Here is a 20,078-nt window from a genome sequence, read left to right as displayed (position 1 = left end):
GACGCACAAATACCCCCAAGACATGCTAACCTCTCACCATTACAATAACAGTGGAGGTTAGCTTTATGGGGGGGGTATAATATTTATGCCTCTAACTTTCTCACTCATCATTATTCACAAGCTTGATGTAGTCCATTGCATATGGGATCAAATACTTAATGTTTGACTATTTTAATACACATATTAGTCCATTTGTCCCAAGACTTTTGATTACATAAAATTGTTCTAATTTCTAAGTGGTTCACCCGATATGGATGAAAATAACCTCAAATTAAAGTGCCAGTCTGCACTTTAACCTCATAGTCAATTCAAATATGAAGTGCAGGAGTACAGAACCAAAACAACAAAAAATGTGTCACTGTCCCAATACGTTGGAGCTCACTGTATTTCCATACTTGAGCTCTATACATACACCTGTTGATGGAAATGTCATACCATTCGTTTTATAACCAGTTATATAACCAATGTCTCCCCATCAACCACACATGCTATAGGGAGAGGTGATTGAGCAAGGCTTACTTTCATGATACAACACAAGAGGATGTATTTTATGCTATTCACATCCATTGCGTTTTTCTATTCAATTCCCAGACTGTCATGTGCCTGCTGGCTTTTGCTTGATCTCTCCAGAGTCCAATTTAACTGAAACTTGTGAATATGACAAACAGGTCAAGGTGACATTCTGTGAGGAAAGAAAGCAGCCATTTATTAAGATGACCAATACACACTTAACCACTCAGAAAAACAACACGAAGCACACACAAGACCTACACAATTAAACACTAGACGCACATATAAAAATAGGGAATTTGCTAAAAAAAAAAAAAAATGGTCCGGGTAACAGGCTAACGACAGTACCCAGTTTTGTTAAGATACTGTATGGTCACATAGCATTTAATACCCTCTAAAACAGTCAGAAATCCAGTCTTAAACCTGCAACTGACACAGCCAATTTTACACATTGAAAAGAAGAAAATAGGTTTTGTTGCCATGGTAAACAATCCAAACCATAGAAATGCTTTATTTACAAACATTGTACCAATCTCAGTAACACAGACAAAAAAAGTAGTGTCAAACCTGATCCAAAACTCCTGTCAAGCAAATCATATTTCATTGTATTGTAGTGTCATTACCACCACATTGAAATACTGACTTGATTTCACTAAAATGGTTAATGAATGACTGCCACTATGTTAAAGCTTAAGTGCAACAGACTGATATTCATGCATATGTAACAACCTATGTTACTCTGTACAACAGGCGTAGCAAGAAATGTAGAGCAGAAATTACACAGATGTCATGAGCACAGTTACAATCTTGTAACTTCTAACTAAAAAGCAGACTGCCTTTCAGGGTTCCCTCAAATGAAACCAAATATTGGAGCTACATGATACAAATATAGCTGGCTAGCTGGGATTTCATTAATAACTCCAGCCTGAGACAGGAGACCATCAAGCCAGTATAAAGCTATTCAGGGAAGCTTGAAACACTCAACAGCTCCTCTGTGGCCAGTCAGTCAGACAGTGAACCGAAATGCATGAATCTGTATTACCTGGCTTTGAACCCTGCTGCAGAAAGAGTAAATCACCCATTCCAATAGGAACTTGTCTTTCTTGCAGATAACCTCTCACCCACACACTGTAATACTAAACCCCTTAAAGGAAAATCCAAACTAATAAATAAAAACTACAAAAACTGATCCTAAAGTTCTTCTGCCTTGTCTCACGCTCATCACTCCTCTAAAGCGGAGCCTCCGTCATGTGTTCCAATGGGATTACCCCATAGAGCTGTACAGAGGCCTCTCAGGACTCTGCCTCCTCCTGGCCAAATAATGTAGTAGTCCATCCAGGCCTAACAACAGGAACGCATCTAGACCTAACAACAGGAAAAGAATAACTTGACATCTAGATTTAATTAACAAAATACATGTATTTTTTTTCAAGATGTACAAAGATGAAACCTTTTTTTAATCCATGTTGGTTGGTTTAAGGTAATTTAGCCTTTTAATCTATTTAGTAAAACGCACTCCTTTCTCCAGCTGTGCTTGAGAGCAAGGAGTGAAATAAGGCATGGTGAGAGGCGAGTGCTTGAGTCATGAATGTGAAGAAACATTAAAAGGGAGGCAGTGGAGGAGAGAGGCTACACAGCTAGAGGCTGTTCTCAGATCAGGTGTTAACAGCTCCTACTCCTGGGAAGAGCTGCTGTGTGTGGCTGCACTGCTTCTGCCTGCCGCCTTGCGTTCATAGTTCACCAGTCTCTGTCCAACCAGGTACCTGGGAAAGAAAAAGACAGTTTCAGAGAGAAATACCATGCCATGAAAGGATACTGGCTACAAAAGTGTAAAAATGCCAACAAGTATATCCTCAGAGGCTTGGAGACGTTATTTGATGATTTTACTGGCAACTATGGTGGTCCATTGTAATAATGGAGACTTTGTGATGACAGTCAGACATCCGGAAGACATTTTGTCAGGTCAGCATTGGCAATAAGTATAAGTCACAAGTGTGGTTGTGCTGAGCTTAATGTCATGGTGCTCACTTGTCATTCTTAATGTGTTCGTAAAGGCGCTTAAATTGACGGATTTGGAAGGAGAGGATTCCCAGCAGCATGACGACCATGAGCAGGAACGGGTAGATTCTCCTCTGCACCAAATTCTGCATCTCCATGGTAACTCCTGCAGAGAGAGCAATCAGAGGATCATCCCTTTAACTGGCTCACTTATAATCTCTCTCTCTCTCTCTCTCTCTCTCTCTCTCTCTCTCTCTCTCTCTCTCTCTCTCTCTCTCTCTCTCTCTCTCTCTCTCTCTCTCTCTCTCTCTCTCTCTCTCTCTCTCTCTCTCTCTCTCTCTCTCTCTCTCTCTCTCTCTCTCTCTCTCTCTCTCTCTCTCTCTCTCTCTCTCTCTCTCTCTCTCTCTCTCTCTCTCTCTCTCTCTCTCTCTCTCTCTCTCTCTCTCTCTCTCTCTCTCTCTCTCTCTCTCTCTCTCTCTCTCTCTCTCTCTCTCTCTCTCTCTCTCTCTCTCTCGAAATCACGAATTCCACTTTCATCAACTGATATTTGCCGTACCTGGGGAATACTGAGCTATGATGGGGACGATGCCAGCAGAGATGACATAGGGCACACAGAGAGACACCAGTAGCACACAGATAACCGGAGCAGCCAGCTTACGGATGATGAAATGGAGATCAATGTTGCGAATTCCGTTAGCATACACCTACAAGAGGAAACACAAGGAAGTCAAAATGATGCCAACATGTATTCAACATGAATCTGAGCTATATCATGAATGACATCTTCAGAGGAATTAAGGTGATAATAATCATAGTAAAATGCAATCTTGTGGGACTGACCTGCTCGATCACTGTTTTCAGCCACCACTGGGGACCCATCAGAGTAATGGCGGCAATGATTTTGGCATGGAGCACTCCGAGAGCCCAGTCCTGAAACAAAGCACAAAACAGTAGTGTTGGCTGTAGTTGCCTCTTGTTCTGTTATCCAATTGAGGCAATCTAACGCCAGCATCATACATGTTTTAGGTACAGTTTAAAATATTAAGATTCCCATTTTCATCTAATGTACTGCAATACCATAACGGTATATGGACACTGGTGTTAGATGAGTGGTCCTTACAGTACCTGCCAGGGGTAGAAGAGTGGTGTCTGGTCCAGCGGCACCCTGAGAGGGGCTACTATGACCATCTCAAACAGCAAGCCCAGCAGGAGAGGGATGGCGCCAGCCAGCAACACAGCTACGACCACTGTCTTCAGGATCTACAGTGCAGTACAAGGCAACACAGAGGGCTAGAAACACAGGCCTCTCCTACACACCTAGTGGGTGTCATTTTACTGAGCCATCTTGAATTTGTATTCTGGTTCAGACTATGTAGAGGACATTCATCATGTAGAGGACATTCATCACCCAGAGCCATGCACTCACAAAGGAGGTGAGCCCTTGCAAACTAACATAAAGCACAGTGTAATAGAAACAGCATAAACAATATGAACATACAGTACTTAAATCTCTCTATGGGTCTTTACATGTCAATATATCTGTTTTAAACCATCTTCCCACACTAGATTTTGTTGTATAAAAATCACATAATTCTCCTGGGGAAAAACAAAAATAGTTATGAAGACCAATTCACTCATGACAGATGTGGGCGGTGGGTGTTGCTTGTCATTACCGTGTTGCAGAGCATTACCATGAGGGTCCACTCCTGGACCTTGAGTAGAATGGCCCTCCTGCCCTGGGGCATCCAGGACAGCAGCACGGTGATGACCCTGATGGACAGCCAGCACACGTATAGGCCGCACGCTGCCGTGTACAGCTCGTGGATCTTAGCACTGCCTGTCCAGAAGGACATCAGGTACCGGCCGGTGAATACTGTAGCAGGGGGCGGAGGGGACAGGGAGAGGGTGACAGTAGGTGAAAGAGGAAGACAGTGGAGTGGATAGTGTAATTCAGTGAGTGACTGAGTGAGTGGGTTGTGTGGACTATACAGAAAACTCACCTGGCAACGTAAGGCACGCCAGACTGGCCACCAGCAGTGTCACACACATGAACACGATCAGGAGCACAATCTAGAAAAACAAGAATACACTACATTATCATGCTCTGAGAAAGAAGACAAAGATGGCTTAGAGGAAACAAGTGAAGAGTCTACTGCTGCAGGAGAGAGTGATCGTCATCAGACCACTTGACTTTTTCCACATTGTTACGTTAGTCTTATTTTAAAATGGACCCCCCCCTGTCAATCTACATACTACCATATCGTGACAAAGCAAAAACATTTATATAAGTACTCAGATCCTTCACTCAGTACTTTGTTGAAGAGCCTTAGCGAGCAATCACACCCTTGAGTTTTCTTGGGTATGACGCTACAAGCTTGACACACCTGTATTGTTTCTCCCAATCTTCTCTGCAGATCCTCTCAAGCTCTGTAAGCTTGGGTGGGGAGCGTTGCTGCGCAGCTATGTTCAAGTGTCTCCAGAGATGTTCGATCGAGTTCAAATCCGAGCTCTGGCTGGGCCCATCAAGGACATTCAGAGACTTGTCCCGAAGCCACTCCTGAGTTGTCTTGGCTGTGTGCTTAGGGTCATTGTCCTGTTGGAAGGTGAACCTTTGCCCCCAGACTGAGGTCCTGAGTGCTCTGAAGCAGGTTTTCATCAAGGATATCTTTGTACATCTTTCTCTCGATCCTGACTAGTCTCCCAGTCCCTGCCACTGAAAAACATCCCCACAGCATGCTGCCACCACCATGCTTCACAGCAGGGATAGTGCCAGGTTTCCTTCAGATGTGACACTTTGCATTTAGGACAAAGAGTTCAATCATGGTTTCCTCAGACCAGAGAGAGAATCTTGTTTCTCATAGTCAGAGTCCTTTAGGTGCCTTTTGGCAAACTCCAAGTAGGCCGTCATGTGCCTTTTACTGAGCCGACTGTGCCGACACAATCCTGTTTTGGAGCTCTATGGAAAATCGCTTCGACATCATGGCCTGGTTTGTATTCTGACATGCACTGTCAACTGCGGGACCTTATATAGACAGGTGTGTGCCTTTCCAAATCATGTCCAATCAATTGAATTTACCACAGGTGGACTCGCAAGTTGTAGAAACATCTCAATGATGATCAATGGAAACAGGATGCTCAATTTCGAGTCTCATAGCAAAGGTTCTGAATACTTATGTAAACTACTTTCTAAAAACCTGTTTTCGCTTTGTCATTATGGGGTATTGTGTTTAGATTGATGAGGGAAAATCAATTATAGAATAAGGCAGTAATGTATCAAAGAGGGGTCTGAATACATTCCAAATGCACTGTATGATAAAAAGGTGAGAGTGATAGTCATGTCTCACCCTAAAGGTGAACTTCATGGGCCGGTGGTAGGGCTGGACACCCACAGGGCCTCCCTGCTGGAGGATAGCCTGGTGGGCAGCATGCAGTCCCTCAGGGATGGCGTTGTTGTTATTCCTCCTCTGCTGGTTGTTATTGGCCTGCTGGTCTGCATCATCGTCATTCTCCTCCTGGTCACCCAACAGGTACGAGTGGAGGTCTCTGTGGCACAGACAGCACTGTTAACATGGGGCTTTCTGAGATGAGACCAAGGATGTGTGTCAGTCTATAATACCTAAATTCAGGGTCTTTACCTTGGTTTTATACGAGAATGATGAGAGCCTGCATTAACAATATCACAGTAGAATAATGATTTCCAATGTAAATGATAAACCGCACACACACACAGTCTACAGTGTGCTGTTTGTGTGTGACACTCACAGCAGGTATCCGGCGGTGACGGTCCAGGCTCTGACCAGGCCTTTGAGCCACTGGCGTGTGTGACCCTGTTCCAGTAGCGCAGGCAGAACCACCTGCAGCAGCAGCAGCTCTAGAGACAGCTCACTGACTGGAGCGTCACTGGGAGATGGAGACCGCCAACACATCATCCAATCAACAGAGACATTACCATCACTCACAACAGTACATTAGAGGGGTATTTGTTAGTTAATGAAGAGGCTTTTTTTATTACTAAAGAGGCATGCATTAATGCGGCCCATGGTTTGTCCTCCGGTAAATGCAAAATGGGAGTCTTGGGCCATAACAGCTTTATTATATTACTATGAGCCGGGATCTTAAGTTAAGTCATTCTAGGCCCCTAGACGTACCTGTACAGCATAACATTGTATGGGAGGAAGGCTGGGAGGATGAGTTTGATCGTCCTTATGGGAAGCCACAACATTAGCAAAACTATGGAGCCAAACACCACCTGTGGAGAAAGACAGGAGAAACCCAGTGTTACTGGTTCTGTAAATGTCCTGTCCAGACACCCACAGATATGGCATTTAACATTAAACAAGAAATGAGTTGCGACCTGCGACTCACCACCGACAAAATGAATCTTCTGAGATGTCTGTATATTGGCAGGTGAATCATTTCTTGGACAGGATTAAAATCAGGATCGTTCAGGTTTCTGAGAAACCATAAAACACCGGGTCTCAGCACCTAGATCGAAAATGTGAAACAGATCAGCCATGGATATATAGATATATATATATATATATATTAGAATAATTCTACAGGAGAAATATCATGGCAAATGACAGCTATGAAGGTATGAGAGAATACCATCTCACCTCTCGCAGTAAGAGGATGAACGAGGCAAAGTAGAAGACGTAGACCATCCCTACAAGCCAGTGGAGGAACATGGTGGTGCCGGGAGCAGAGTCAAAACTCAGCTCTCTGTCCTTCAGAGAGGCATCGAACATCTCCTGCAACGCAGAAAACAACTTGGTTTCTAAGTGATTTATCAATTATTATTTCGAAAGTAGGAATCATTGAAGCAGAAGAACATGGTTGGCTTACCAGTGAGCAGATGTCGAGCCACCAGCCACAGATGAGAGGGAATACACCGATCTCCACGACTACCAGCAGGGATACCTGGTTAATAATAATATCAATAGTTATAATAACTGGTATTTATTTTATGGCAATAGAAGGCAGATTGGAATATAATCCCGATTGCTATGTAACAGTTCAGAACATATGGACGACAAACACAATATTCTATATGTATATACTTCTGAGTCCATAAGAAACAAAAAAGCAATATACCAGTACAGCATTGCATTCCCAATCATGGGATAAATTATTAGCATCGTTTTAGATACCTTGACAACAATGTAGCACACTCCTAAAAGGTGTCTGGATCTTTGAAATCTCACCAGCGCTGCCAATCCCTGGTATGTTTGTTAAGGAAGACACACGAATACATACTGTACAACACAGGTAGTACATGTCTATTACAGACTGAAACTAGGCTAGAACACTTGTGTGAAAGACACCAGAGGATACATGGCACAGTATTAATAGCATGGCCAGGAGGATGTAGCCCACGATGGTGGTGATGAGGCCTTCGAAATGGGAAGCCCGCACCTGCAACAGGAAATTACACAATCAAAATAATCTGATTTTCTTCGTTCTGCGCTCCATGGAACGAGTCAAAAAACGAGTCCAAAACAAACTTCACAAAATCAATTCATATAGATTTTAAATTAAATCTATATGGTTACACGTGTGAGAGAAAATCTAAACATTTAATTTAAGCTGATACTTACATTTTTCTCAAAGCCAAGTCCCACAACTGTGAAATGACCAATATGATACGGGCAGAAAGCTGAAAATAATTAACAATACAAGTCAGGTGTTTGAATATTTCTCTTTATATTGTTTATTCATCAATTGCACATTCTCTTAATATTAGTTTAATGATACATACCGAACACCAGAATGAAGAGTGTGTTTAGTGAGACCACCCAGAAGACATGCTCCTAAAAAAGGAAGAACACAAACTGAAGGCTTTTCAAACATGGGAAAACTTCAAATGCTATTTTTCCCCCTCCAAAAATGAGCTACTTACCAGGAAAACCAAGGAGCCATCAAGACCGAGCATCTGTGATTTAAAAAATAATAATAATTCACTCTAACTTTCAAAGACACAATGGCCAATGGGTATAACACAAATAGGCCTGAGGGAATTCTAAGCCAGACTCACCCTCTCCCATGTTAACTCCTCTGCTGCCCGATCCCATTCCAGGGCATTCCAATTCATGTCATCTACAAAGACAAAAGCATCACCTCACTCACTGACACCAACTGTGGAACATACTTTGACAAACAAACAGATATCGCCAACAGATGAAAGTCTATGAAAAATGATCAAATATAGAGAATATGATGTTGAATACTGTTAAATGCAAATGCAAAATCCTTAATAAGCCTTTGAATAAGGCTGTATTAGCTTAGCATCTTGGACCTTTATAGCCCGAGTGCCAGTCTGTTTGTGCTATTAAACCAATTCCTAGTCACTGACAATGAGCAATGGTGTTGGCAAAAGCACAACATAACTGTGACCAGGCTAGAACCTTTCCATTCTGAGGTTTGTACCTTGTGCTCCATTGTTGGCATCTGCTACATCCTCAGCCCCAGCCTCGTCCTCCAGCTCCATATCCTCTGCCGGGTCCATCTGAATGTCGGGGACCTCAGCCGCTGGACCATTGTCCGCCGGGAGCTCAGCTGCAGCAGGCTGGTTTTCAGCTGCCCCCTGCCCAGGAGCAGGGGCCTGCTGATAGGGAAAGGACATGGGACATGAAGGTGGGGTCAGGTAGCTCCAAAACATTAGAATAGGTGGTTAAGAAAGAGTGTATTGAGTGCTTCAAAACACTCAACTTATGAAGTTGCACTAAATGAATGCTACGATTATTATATCATTATGTTAACTTCTTATGGCTGGGGGGCAGTATTGAGTAGCTTAGATGAATAAGTTGCCCAGAGTAAACTACCTGCTACTCAGGCCCAGAAGCTAAGATATGCATATTATTAGTAGATTTGGATAGGAAACACTCGGAATAAGTTTCTAAAACGGTTTGAATGATATCTTTGAGTATAACAGAACTCATATGGCAGGCAAAAACCTGTCTTTGCCTATCCAATATACAGTGGAAATTTGGTCCGATTGCACTTCCTAAGGCTTCCACTAGATGTCAACAGTCTTTAGAACCTTGTTTCAGGCTTTTACTGTGAAGGGGGAGATAAGAGCTGTTTGACTAAGGGGTCTGGCACAATGCCATGAGCTCATTATGATAAAAACATCCTAAAGATTGATTCTATAGATCGTTTGACATGTTTCTACGAACTGTAATGGAACTGTCGTTTGAACTTAAGTGCCTGCCCCTTGTGAATTTGAATTTGTGAACTAAATGCGCGAACAAAAAGGAGGTATTTGGACATAAATGGACTTTATCGAACAAAAAACTTTTATTGTGGATCTGGGATTCCTGGGAGTGCATTCTGATGAAGATAAAAGGTAAGTGAATATTTATAATGCTATTTCTGACGTCTGTTGACTCCACAACATAGCTTGTTTTGGTCTCTGAGCGCTATACTCAGATTATTGCATGGTGTGCTTTTTCCGTAAAGCTTTTTTGAAATCTGACACAGCGGTTGCATTAAGGAGAAGTATATCTTTAAAGAGTGACTTGACAGTGGCATTTTTGGCTACCTCATTAGGTTGTGGAGCTGGTGCATGTTGAGGCTGCTGCTGCTGATTCTGCTCCAGCCACTGGGGGGCGCCACCGTGAACAATCTGCTCCCGCAGCCACACCAGACTGATGAAGGCGCAGAGTGTACACGTCACCACGAAACAACCCTGCAAGCAGTCCGCCAGCAAGTTCTCTCTGTGGATGAAGGGACATGACAATTGTCTCACGATGAGTCCGAATGTTATCTGCTAAATGACAAAACAACATTTGTTCATGTTTTTACAGTGTAAAGTTTTGTACAGGTCTGGGAGAAGAAAAAGGAAAAACGTACGTAGAAAGCATATCTAATGGCAGGGTGAGGAGTGAGCTCACAGAGCCGGTAAACAGACACTTGTAGATGCGACCTGCAGGAATAAGACAGTCGGGCAACAGTTACAAAGGGCTAACAATGGATAACCTACTGAACAACATGTACCACCAGTCTGTTTTAGGACGTTTGTACTTACATGCTGTGAGAGGAACCACTCCCAGCCAAGCAAAAGCCACTAGTGTGTAGTGAAACCAGTATCTAATAGCTGTGCCTACACTCGTCAGCAACCCCGCAAATATGTCCTGGACAGGCAGCCGGGAAGGCATGTCTGGAGAATAGACTGGAAAAGAACAGAGGAAAGAAAGGATCAAATAGGCTACTTCATTTTCACGTCCTCAAATGCCAACACTCCTTTACTCGTCCTAATTGGGTCCATTCTGAACTAACAAAAGCTTGCATTGGATCAGATTAGAGGTTATCCTGAGATTTGTCAGCTGTTGCCTGGTCAGAAAACATACCATTTTCTATTGGTATCATGACAGACTGTCTAAAGGACAAGGATAAACAATCTAATCATCTGAGAAAACCACAAAAAAATATTTCAAAAAACAAGATATTAATAATCTCAAAACACAAGAAGTATGCTAATCTCTTGCTAAATCACTCACTATGTGAATGAAGATGGCAGACAGATTCCAGTAAGAGCAGGCTGCTGCATGCACATTAGCTTGAGCCACACTTCCAGAGAAATGGATTAGTTTAAACAGGGCTGTGTGTCTGTCCCCTAGACCTTTACTGTATGATAACGACCGAGGGCAGCTCACAGCTTGCCTGGCTACCCAGACTCATTGTTTCCGCCACAACGACACACCTGCAAACATTTGTTTCTTCTCCACAATGAGTCTGGATTTGACTCCCTCCCAAAGCCAGAACACACATGGGTAAAGTTTTGAAAATTCTTTATTGTCTTTGATTTTATTGTCTTTGACTTTATTGTCTCTGATTGGTTAGACGATCCAATTGCTGAGAACTTTGTTTTGTACAACGCCCCTCATCACCACAAACAACTTCAACGATAGCAGATTCAGACTAGAGAACGACCAATAATCATCCGAGCCGATATATCGGACCGATATAAGCTGCTGCTATGCTAGCAACCACACCGCCTGAGCACGGCACAATGCAGAGGAAAATCTATCTGAAAAAAATAATCAGCAGAAAGCTAGCTCATTCTCCAACAGAAAGGTGCAGTATTGAGAAATGGATAAATTGACAGTGACCAAAATCAAACTCCTGTTGCAAATATTAGTTTAGTGAATTTACTAATAATAAGGGATTGTGTCAACGTGCCTGGCCATGCATGCAATAAGCAAGCTAGCTAAGCAGATAGCTATGTGACGTGTTAGCAAAGATTACGATAACTAACCCTTTTATCTGTGGTGTTAGCTAGATAAACATGGTGCTAAGATATCAGATAGGCGGTAATAGCCAACATAGCTAGCTAACATTAGCTATTTACTGGTGTCCTGATCTGACCAGCCTCAATCATATCCATAAATTGACAGTTGAGAGTCGGATTAGATGATTGTCATAAAAGGGATAGAATGAAGTGTTTTAAAATACCCAAATAAAAGATTGACAATAGGGTTAGCTACTTAAGAATCTTTCTGCATGTTTATGGACCTTTTGAAACTATAGGCCAATTTGAGTCAAAAAGAACGTGCCTTGACGTTTCATATTTTTTTCCTACCCTTGCTTTCCTTCCAAACAGATTATGGTGTTACAGATGACAGACTCCACTGATCAGCTAAAACCAGCTCAATACATGCACACTATCCTAATGCATATGCATTCACCTGTATTGTGAGTGGGACCATGACGTCTTAATTTACCCAGTTATTCAAAGAGATTTACCATTCAAATACAAGTATTACCATTATGTTGTTATGTAGATACTTTTGGTAAAAACATCATCAAATGTATTGTTTAATTAAAAAATGTATACATGAATGCATACATGACTATTTCCGGGACATTTTGTCATCAACATTCTATAATCTAATGATTTTGAATATCGGCCATCCGTCTTCTTGACCACCAAAAATTGGAATCGGACCTAAAATAAATATGCATCGGTAGTTCTCTAATTCTGACTGAAGTATGTAACAATTGATAGAGCAGCGGAATAATTCAGTGAGAGTCTTCAGACAAGCTCGCAGCATCACTCTAACGAGAAGTATATGCTGAATTGAATAGTATGTTAAAACAGAAGGCACATAGACAGACAGAGAAAGAAATTGAATGACTTACTTGGTGTAAAAGCAAATCGGTGTTTGCATAACTCGCAGTATTCTTTTCTGCTGTGTTTTAACCATTGTACCAAGCTGTGAAAACACATAGACAGATTATATAAGTGCAGTGTCACATGTGCAGCAATGCAAAAGATAAATTGACCATGCCTAAGGTCAGTACATCTAGCACGGGGAGAGATATAAACTCTATATATAAAAAAAAAGAAACGTCCCTTTTTCAGGACCATTTTTCAAAGATAATTAGTAAAAATCCAAATAACTTCACAGATATTCATTGTAAAGGGTTTAAACACGGTTTCCCATGCTTGTTCAATGAACCATAAACAATTAATGAACATGCACCTGTGGAACGGTCGTTAAGACAAGAACAGCTTACAGACGGTAGGCAATTAAGGTCACAGTTATGAAAACTTAGGACACTAAAGAGGCCTTTCTACTGACTCTGAAAAACACCAAAAGAAAGATGCCCAGGGTCCCTACTCATCTGTTTGAACATGCCTTAGGCGTGCTACAAGGAGGCATGAGGACTGCAGATGTGGTCAGGGCAATAAATTGCAATGTCCGTAGTGTGAGACGCCTAAGACGGAGCTACAGGGAGACAAATCGGACAGCTGATCGCCCTCGCAGTGGCAGACCACGTGTAACAACACCTGCACTGGATCGGTACATTCAAACATCACACCTGCGGGACAGGTACAGGATGGCAACAACAACTGCCCGACTCACACCAGGAACGCACAATCCCTCCATCAGTGCTCAGATTATCCGCAATAGGATGAGAGAGTTTGGACTGAGGGCTTGTAGGCCTGTTGTAAGGCAGGTCCTCACAAGACATCACCGGCAACAGTCACCTATGGGCACAAACCCACCGTTGCTGGACCAGACAGGACTGGCAAAAAGTGATCTTCACTGACGAGTCGCGGTTTTGTCTTACTAGGGGTGATGGTCGGATTCACGTTTATCGTCAAAGGAATGAGCGTTACACCGAGGCCTATACTCTGGAGCGGGATCGATTTGGAGGTGGAGGGTCCGTCATGGTCTGGGGCGGTGTGTCACAGCATCATCGGACTGAGCTTTTTGTCATTACAGGCCATCTCAATGCCTTGCGTTACAGGGAAGACATCCTCCTTCCTCATGTGGTACCCTTCCTGCAGGCTCATCCTGACATGACCCTCCAGCATGACAATGTCACCAGCCATACTGCTCATTCTGTGAGTGATTTCCTGAAAGACAGGAATGTCAGTGTTCTGCCATGGCCAGCGAAGAGCCCGGATCTCAATCACATTGAGCACGTCTGGGACCTGTTGTATCGGAGGGTGAGGGCTAAGGCCTTTCCCCCCAGAAATGTCTGGAAACTTGAAGGTGCCTCTCACAGCAAGAACGGGCAAATCTGGTGCAGTACATGAGGAGATTCACTGCAGTACACAATGCAGCTGGTGGCCACACCAGATACTGTTACTTTTGACCTGTTATTTTTTTTTTTTTACCTTTATCAGTTTATGTCTCAGTTGTTGAATCTTGGTATGTTCATACAAATATTTACACATATTTAAGTTTGCTGAAAATAACAGAGTGAGAGGACATTTCTCTTTTTGCTGAGTTTAGTATCAGAGTGCATCACTTGCTAAGTATTACTTTCCCTTAGTAATACTTGGCTCAATCCCAATCTTGAATGCATCATGCTCTGGCTAGAACACAGTCTGTCTCTAAAGAAATGCCACTGACCCTGTGTTTGAGTATACCACCAACACCACATACCATTCTTGGTGGATGAATTTTATACTTCCTGTGCAAACACACGGGTGATATAGTGGCTTGTCCGGGGTTCCTTCAGACCGGCAGACCCGGCATATATCCCCTGCAGAAAACAAGGACACGAATTAAACAAAATCACAGAGAACAGGGTTCTACCAACAAAGAAAAAGGCCTGATGCTGATTCTGTATGCAGAAAATCAGACCGGCTTTGTTATGAGAAACCATAATGTGCAACCTGCATGATAACAGATATTGCAGATATTTCAGTGATCTCAATACTCTTTATGTAAGGGCTTTCATTTGTAAATAGTCTGGGGGTTTTGATTAACATTACATTCAGAAATTAATCGTGCACATGCTTTACTTGTCACTGACACCAATCAAGTGAGTGACAGTACTAATGTAATGGGTGGGTGGCACATACTGGGAGGGTTTGCAAACAAACAGTAACATGTTATCATGTTGCTATTATTTTAGTTCGCTAGCTAGCGATGTTGATTGTATCATTGAGCACTACGCCACTATTGTATTGCATTGACATTTAACAACAACGTGTAGCAGTGCAGTTAGCGCACCACTAATGTTAACTAGCAGTCACGAATGTTGGTTAGCTATATCTCGGATCTAGTGGTGAGTGAATGTAGCTTAAGTTAGTTAGCTTACTAGCATAGCTAACTGACGATTACGTTAGCTACTACACGCAGGTAGCAGAATCGACAGAAATAAACAGTTATTGTTAAATGTCCACAAAACAGATTCCTTGAGGGCCAATCAAATGTGTGTCACAACAGGAAGTTAACCAATACTGTAACGTAAATGTAACGATATGGGTTGACGAGCTTGCTAGCTACCTTCCTCGGCGGTGTCCATCTTGAATACTGACGCACACTGTCCTCTTTACAGTCAGCACAACACGAAACACCGTCTGACTAGTTGGTGGAATGCCCAGCTGCCAGCGAAATAAAATAAACATAACATCTCAGAATGATGTTCGATTCGAACACCAACGATCCCCGGAATACAATGTAACCTGTCTATTTGATTCCCCGTTGTGACACAATGAATCTATTTATTGGGCACACTTCATCATGGTACTACTGCTGCTGCTGCTAGAAGGCTTGACTAGCTCCGCTAAAAACAGAAATGCACAGCAAGTATTAGTATGCTTACGGTATTGAAATACGCCAAAAGAGTATACTTTTATTCCAAAATAGAAATTCAACAAATACGTTTTAGGAGTTTTAGTTCATATTAAGTCAAATTAAATCAATTGTGTTGGTAGTGACGAATGCACGAAGGGGAATTTGCATAGATTTTTATCACAATTATTTTTTATTATTTTAAATACAGGTACATCCAGTGGTGTAAAGTACTTAAGTCGAAATACTTTAAAGTACTACTTAAGTCGTTTTGGGGGGTATCTGTACATTACATTACCAGTTATATATATATTTTTACTGCTTTTACATTACTACATTCCTAAAGAAAATCGTGTACTTTTTACTCGATGCATTTTCCCTGATACTCAGAAGTACTCATTACATTTCGAATGGGGTTGCAGATAGTTTAGCGGTTAAGTGCGGTGGGCCAGTAACTGAAAGGTCGCTGGTTTGAGTTCCTGAGCCAAATAGGAGAAAAATATGTTAATGTGCCCATGAGTAAGGCACTTAACCCTAGTTGCTCTGGATAAGAGCGTCTGCTAAATGACTAAATTGTAAATTAATGCTTAGCGGGAGAGGAAAATGGTCCAATTCACACACTTATCAAGAAAACATCCCTGGTCATCCTTACTGCCTCTGATCTAGCGGACTCACTAAACACGTTTTTTTGTAAATCATGTCTGAGTGTTTTCTGGTTTGATTAATATAAATAATAATAAATAATTTATACTTTTACTTTTGAAACATAAGTATATTTTTGCAATTACATTTACTATTAATACTTAAGTATATTTAAAAAACCAAATACTTTTAGATAGTGCCACCAGTGCCCGGGGTCTGCTGTGGTGTTTGTGGAATAACAATATGTCCCTGATGTGTTCCTCTTTCTGTTTTGAACGACTGCATCATATACCCACACAGTGCCTATTCCTTCTCCAGTGGTGCCATCAGGTGCCCGGTTGGGAAAGAAGAAATGGCAGGCCACCACTTTAGCTGCGCTCTGTAGTTCTGCCTGCAATTTGACCTCCAATTGATCCATCTGTGAAGTCATACAATCAAACATCCTATTGAGGGTCATATTGTTGATGCAGTGCCATGCATGGTGGCATTTACAAAATAACAAACTACCATTATTGTTATCAAGACTGGCAAAGAATTAACAGTTCAAATCTCTCCATCTAAGGTACTCCAAATATGACAACATTCTAGTAGGCCTACTGAGCAAAACTGACCTGAAATGGGAACCAGGGCATAACCATAAATGAAAGACCAAACAGTTGTTCCCTGTATTGGGTATTGGCTACATTTTCATAAAAACAAGAAAATAGTGTTGTCTGATTTGCTTAATATAAAGAATTTGAAATTATTGATACTTTTACTTTTGATACTTAAGAATAGTTTTGCAATTACATCTGCCTTTAATTCTTAAGTATATTTAAAACCAAATACTTTTAGACTTTTACTCAAGTAGCATTTTACTAGGTTATTTTCTATTAGGGTATCTTTACTTTTACTCAAGTATGACAATTGGATACTTTTTCCACCACTGGGTACATCATTTACAAAAAAATGCATGTTAGCTAGACAGCAGATCTGACCCTCTTGCTTACAGCTAGGGTCGGACAGACTTCCTATATAGATTGAGACACCGTGGAGCTGGCGAGAGATATGGCTCGGAAAATGTATCGCGATCCAGGGATGAGAAATGCGTTGTCCTCCGAATTGTCCCATAATCCCAACTGTTACACCAAGAAGATTGAACGACTGCTAGTTTCATCTTCTTGGTGTAACAGTTGGAATAATATGACAATTTGGAGTACAACAGAATTCTTATCCCTGGATTGATGTACGTTTCCCGAGCCATGTATCATGCCGGCTCTGTTGTGTCTTAAAGGGATACTACGTGATTTTACCAATGAAGCCATTTATCTACTTCCCCAGAGTCAGATGAACTCATGGATAACATATTTATGGCCATGTCTAGATTTGAAAGTTCATGTAGCTTTAGTATTCTGATAATAGAATTCTAATCTTGAAATTCTGAACTCGTCATGCCTCTACACCTACATTTAAATGTGTCTACCGTGTCCACAGTGTGTCCGGGTTCCCATTCCCGCACTATATTCAAATGCCAGTAAGTACTCTACAAACGGTGGAATAGGCAAAATATGATAACACAACAATAACTGAATGCAGTAGCTAACTAGCCAGGTAACCTCTGTAGCTAGCCACCAAACTCGCAAGCAACGCTAAAGGTATAGCAAACAGGTTAAAATATTTGCTAGCTGACTAGCATTTATGAGGCCAGCAAACACATTCCTCACACGCTAGGAGCATATTTTCTCCAACGGTATAATGAGGGCTGATGACATCACCCACTGTACAGTGGGGCAAAAAAGTATTTAGTCAGACACCAATTGTGCAAGTTCTCCCACTTAAAAAGATGAGAGAGGCCTGTTATTTTCATCATAGGTACACTTCAACTATGACAGACAAAATGGGAGAAAAAAATCCAGAAAATCTAATTGTAGGATTTTTAATGAATTTATTTGCAAATTATGGTGGAAAATAAGTATTTGGCCAATAACAAAAGTGTATCTCAATACTTTGTTATATACCCTTTGTTGGCAATGACAGAGGTCAAACGTTTTCTGTAAGTCTTCACAAGGTTTTCACACACTGTTGCTGGTATTTTGGCCCATTCCTCCATGCAGATCTCCTCTAGAGCAGTGATGTTTTGGGGCTGTTGCTGGGCAACACAGACTTTCAACTCCCTCCAAAGATTTTCTATTGGGTTGAGATCTGGAGACTGGCTAGGCCACTCCAGGACCTTGAAATGCTTCTTACGAAGTCACTCCTTGGTTGCCCGGGCGGTGTGTTTGGGATCATTGTCATGCTGAAAGACCCAGCCACATTTCATCTTCAATGCCCTTGCTGATGGAAGGAGGTTTTCACTCAAAATCTCACGATACATGGCCCCATTCATTCTTTCCTTTACACGGATCAGTCGTCCTGGTCCCTTTGCAGAAAAACAGCCCCAAAAGCATGATGTTTCCACCCCCATGCTTCACAATAGGTATGGTGTTCTTTGGATGCAACTCAGCATTCTTTGTCCTCCAAACACGATGAGTTGAGTTTTTACCAAAAAGTTATATTTTGGTTTTTCTGACCATATGACATTCTCCCAATCTTCTTCTGTATCATCCAAATGCTCTCTAGCAAACTTCAGACGGGCCTGGATATGTACTGGCTTAAGCAGGGGGACACGTCTGGCACTGCAGGATTTGAGTCCCTGGTGGCGTAGTGTGTTACTGATGGTAGGCTTTGTTACTTTGGTCCCAGCTCTCTGTAGGTCACTCACTAGGTCCCCCCGTGTGGTTCTGGGATTTTTGCTCACCGTTCTTGTGATCATTTTGACCCCACGGGGTGAGATCTTGCGTGGAGCCCCAGATCGAGGGAGATTATCAGTGGTCTTGTATGTCTTCCATTTCCTAATAATTGCTCCCACAGTTGATTTCTTCAAACCAAGCTGCTTACCTATTGCAGATGCAGTCTTCCCAGCCTGGTGCAGGTCTGTTGTTTCTGGTGTCCTTTGACAGCTCTTTGGTCTTGGCCATAGTGAAGTTTGGAGTGTGACTGTTTGAGGTTGTGGACAGGTGTCTTTTATACTGATAACAAGTTCAAACAGGTGCCATTAATACAGGTAACAAGTAGAGGACAGAGGAGCCTCTTAAAGACGAAGTTACAGGTCTGTGAGAGCCAGAAATCATCCCTACGGTGAAGCATCGTGGTGGCAGCATCAGGCTGTTGGGAAGTTTTTCAGTGGCAGGGACTGGGAGACTAGTCAGGATCGAGGGAAAGATGTACAGAGCGTAGTAGAAAGAGATCCTTGATGAAAATCTGCTCCAGAGCGCTCAGGACCTCAGACTGGGGCGAAGGTTCACCTTCCAATAGGACAACGACCCTAAGCACACATCCAAGACAATGCAGGAGTGTCTTCGGGACAAGTCTCTGAAAGTCCTTGAGTTGCCCAGCCATAGCCCTGACTTGAACACGATCAAACATGTCTGGAGAGACCTGAAAATGGCTGTGCAGCGACACTCCCCATCTAACCTGACACAGCTTGAGAGGATCTGCAGAGAAGAATGAGAGATACTTCCCAAATACAGGTGTGCCAAGCTTGTTGCGTCATACCCAAGAAGACTCAAGGCTGTGATCCCTGCCAAAGGCGCTTCAACAAGGTACTGAATAAAGGGTCTGTATACTTCAATGTGATATTTACGTTTTTATTTTTAGATTTGCAAAAAAAAGGCAAACTATTTAATCAATTTTAGAATAACTCTATAATGTAACAAAATGTGGAAAAGGTCAAGGGGTCTGAATACTTCCCGAATGCACTGTACATATTTTTTGTTCTTCTTGGATTCACACAAGTAATATCATGGCATATCATTGTGTTTTGTGACTTATTATTATTTTTTGTAAAAAGAAAAGAACATGCTGATTTGATCT

General features: G+C 42.1%; 1 protein-coding gene across 2 annotated transcripts; it reads right to left on the bottom strand.

Moving 5' to 3' along the window:
* Nucleotides 1-685: 685 nt before the first annotated feature.
* Nucleotides 686-15,549, bottom strand: LOC124009672 (E3 ubiquitin-protein ligase MARCHF6-like). 2 transcript variants are annotated; one of them, XM_046321716.1, is made up of 26 exons: nucleotides 15,258-15,549; nucleotides 14,409-14,508; nucleotides 12,649-12,722; nucleotides 10,535-10,678; nucleotides 10,360-10,432; nucleotides 10,049-10,223; nucleotides 8,935-9,112; nucleotides 8,543-8,604; nucleotides 8,408-8,440; nucleotides 8,267-8,318; nucleotides 8,106-8,164; nucleotides 7,843-7,923; nucleotides 7,659-7,727; nucleotides 7,354-7,428; nucleotides 7,125-7,259; nucleotides 6,874-6,993; nucleotides 6,657-6,757; nucleotides 6,271-6,408; nucleotides 5,853-6,051; nucleotides 4,509-4,578; nucleotides 4,200-4,381; nucleotides 3,634-3,768; nucleotides 3,349-3,438; nucleotides 3,065-3,212; nucleotides 2,539-2,674; nucleotides 686-2,273 (listed from the first exon to the last, which is right to left on the bottom strand). In XM_046321716.1, the coding sequence occupies exons 1-26, from the start codon at nucleotides 15,274-15,276 to the stop codon at nucleotides 2,183-2,185; spliced, it is 2,739 nt and encodes a 912-aa protein (XP_046177672.1). In that variant the 5' UTR covers nucleotides 15,277-15,549; the 3' UTR covers nucleotides 686-2,182. The 2 variants fall into 2 exon arrangements, with proteins under 2 accessions (XP_046177672.1, XP_046177671.1); XM_046321715.1 differs by having other exon boundaries at nucleotides 4,182-4,381; nucleotides 15,258-15,548.
* Between the last annotated feature and the right edge of the window lie 4,529 nt (nucleotides 15,550-20,078).

The sequence above is a fragment of the Oncorhynchus gorbuscha genome, linkage group LG22 (genome assembly GCF_021184085.1).
Source record: "Oncorhynchus gorbuscha isolate QuinsamMale2020 ecotype Even-year linkage group LG22, OgorEven_v1.0, whole genome shotgun sequence".
NCBI lineage: Eukaryota > Metazoa > Chordata > Actinopteri > Salmoniformes > Salmonidae > Oncorhynchus > Oncorhynchus gorbuscha.
Note: the sequence above shows the minus strand (reverse complement) of the source record. Positions and strands in the feature narration are given on the sequence as shown.

Coding starts and splice junctions, on each gene's coding strand:
- LOC124009672 (XM_046321715.1), bottom strand. Junction 10,433..10,534: donor AGTGGTTCCTCTCACAGCAT/GTAAGTACAAAC, acceptor TTATTCCTGCAG/GTCGCATCTACAAGTGTCTG. Junction 7,924..8,105: donor GACTTGGCTTTGAGAAAAAT/GTAAGTATCAGC, acceptor TTCCTGTTGCAG/GTGCGGGCTTCCCATTTCGA.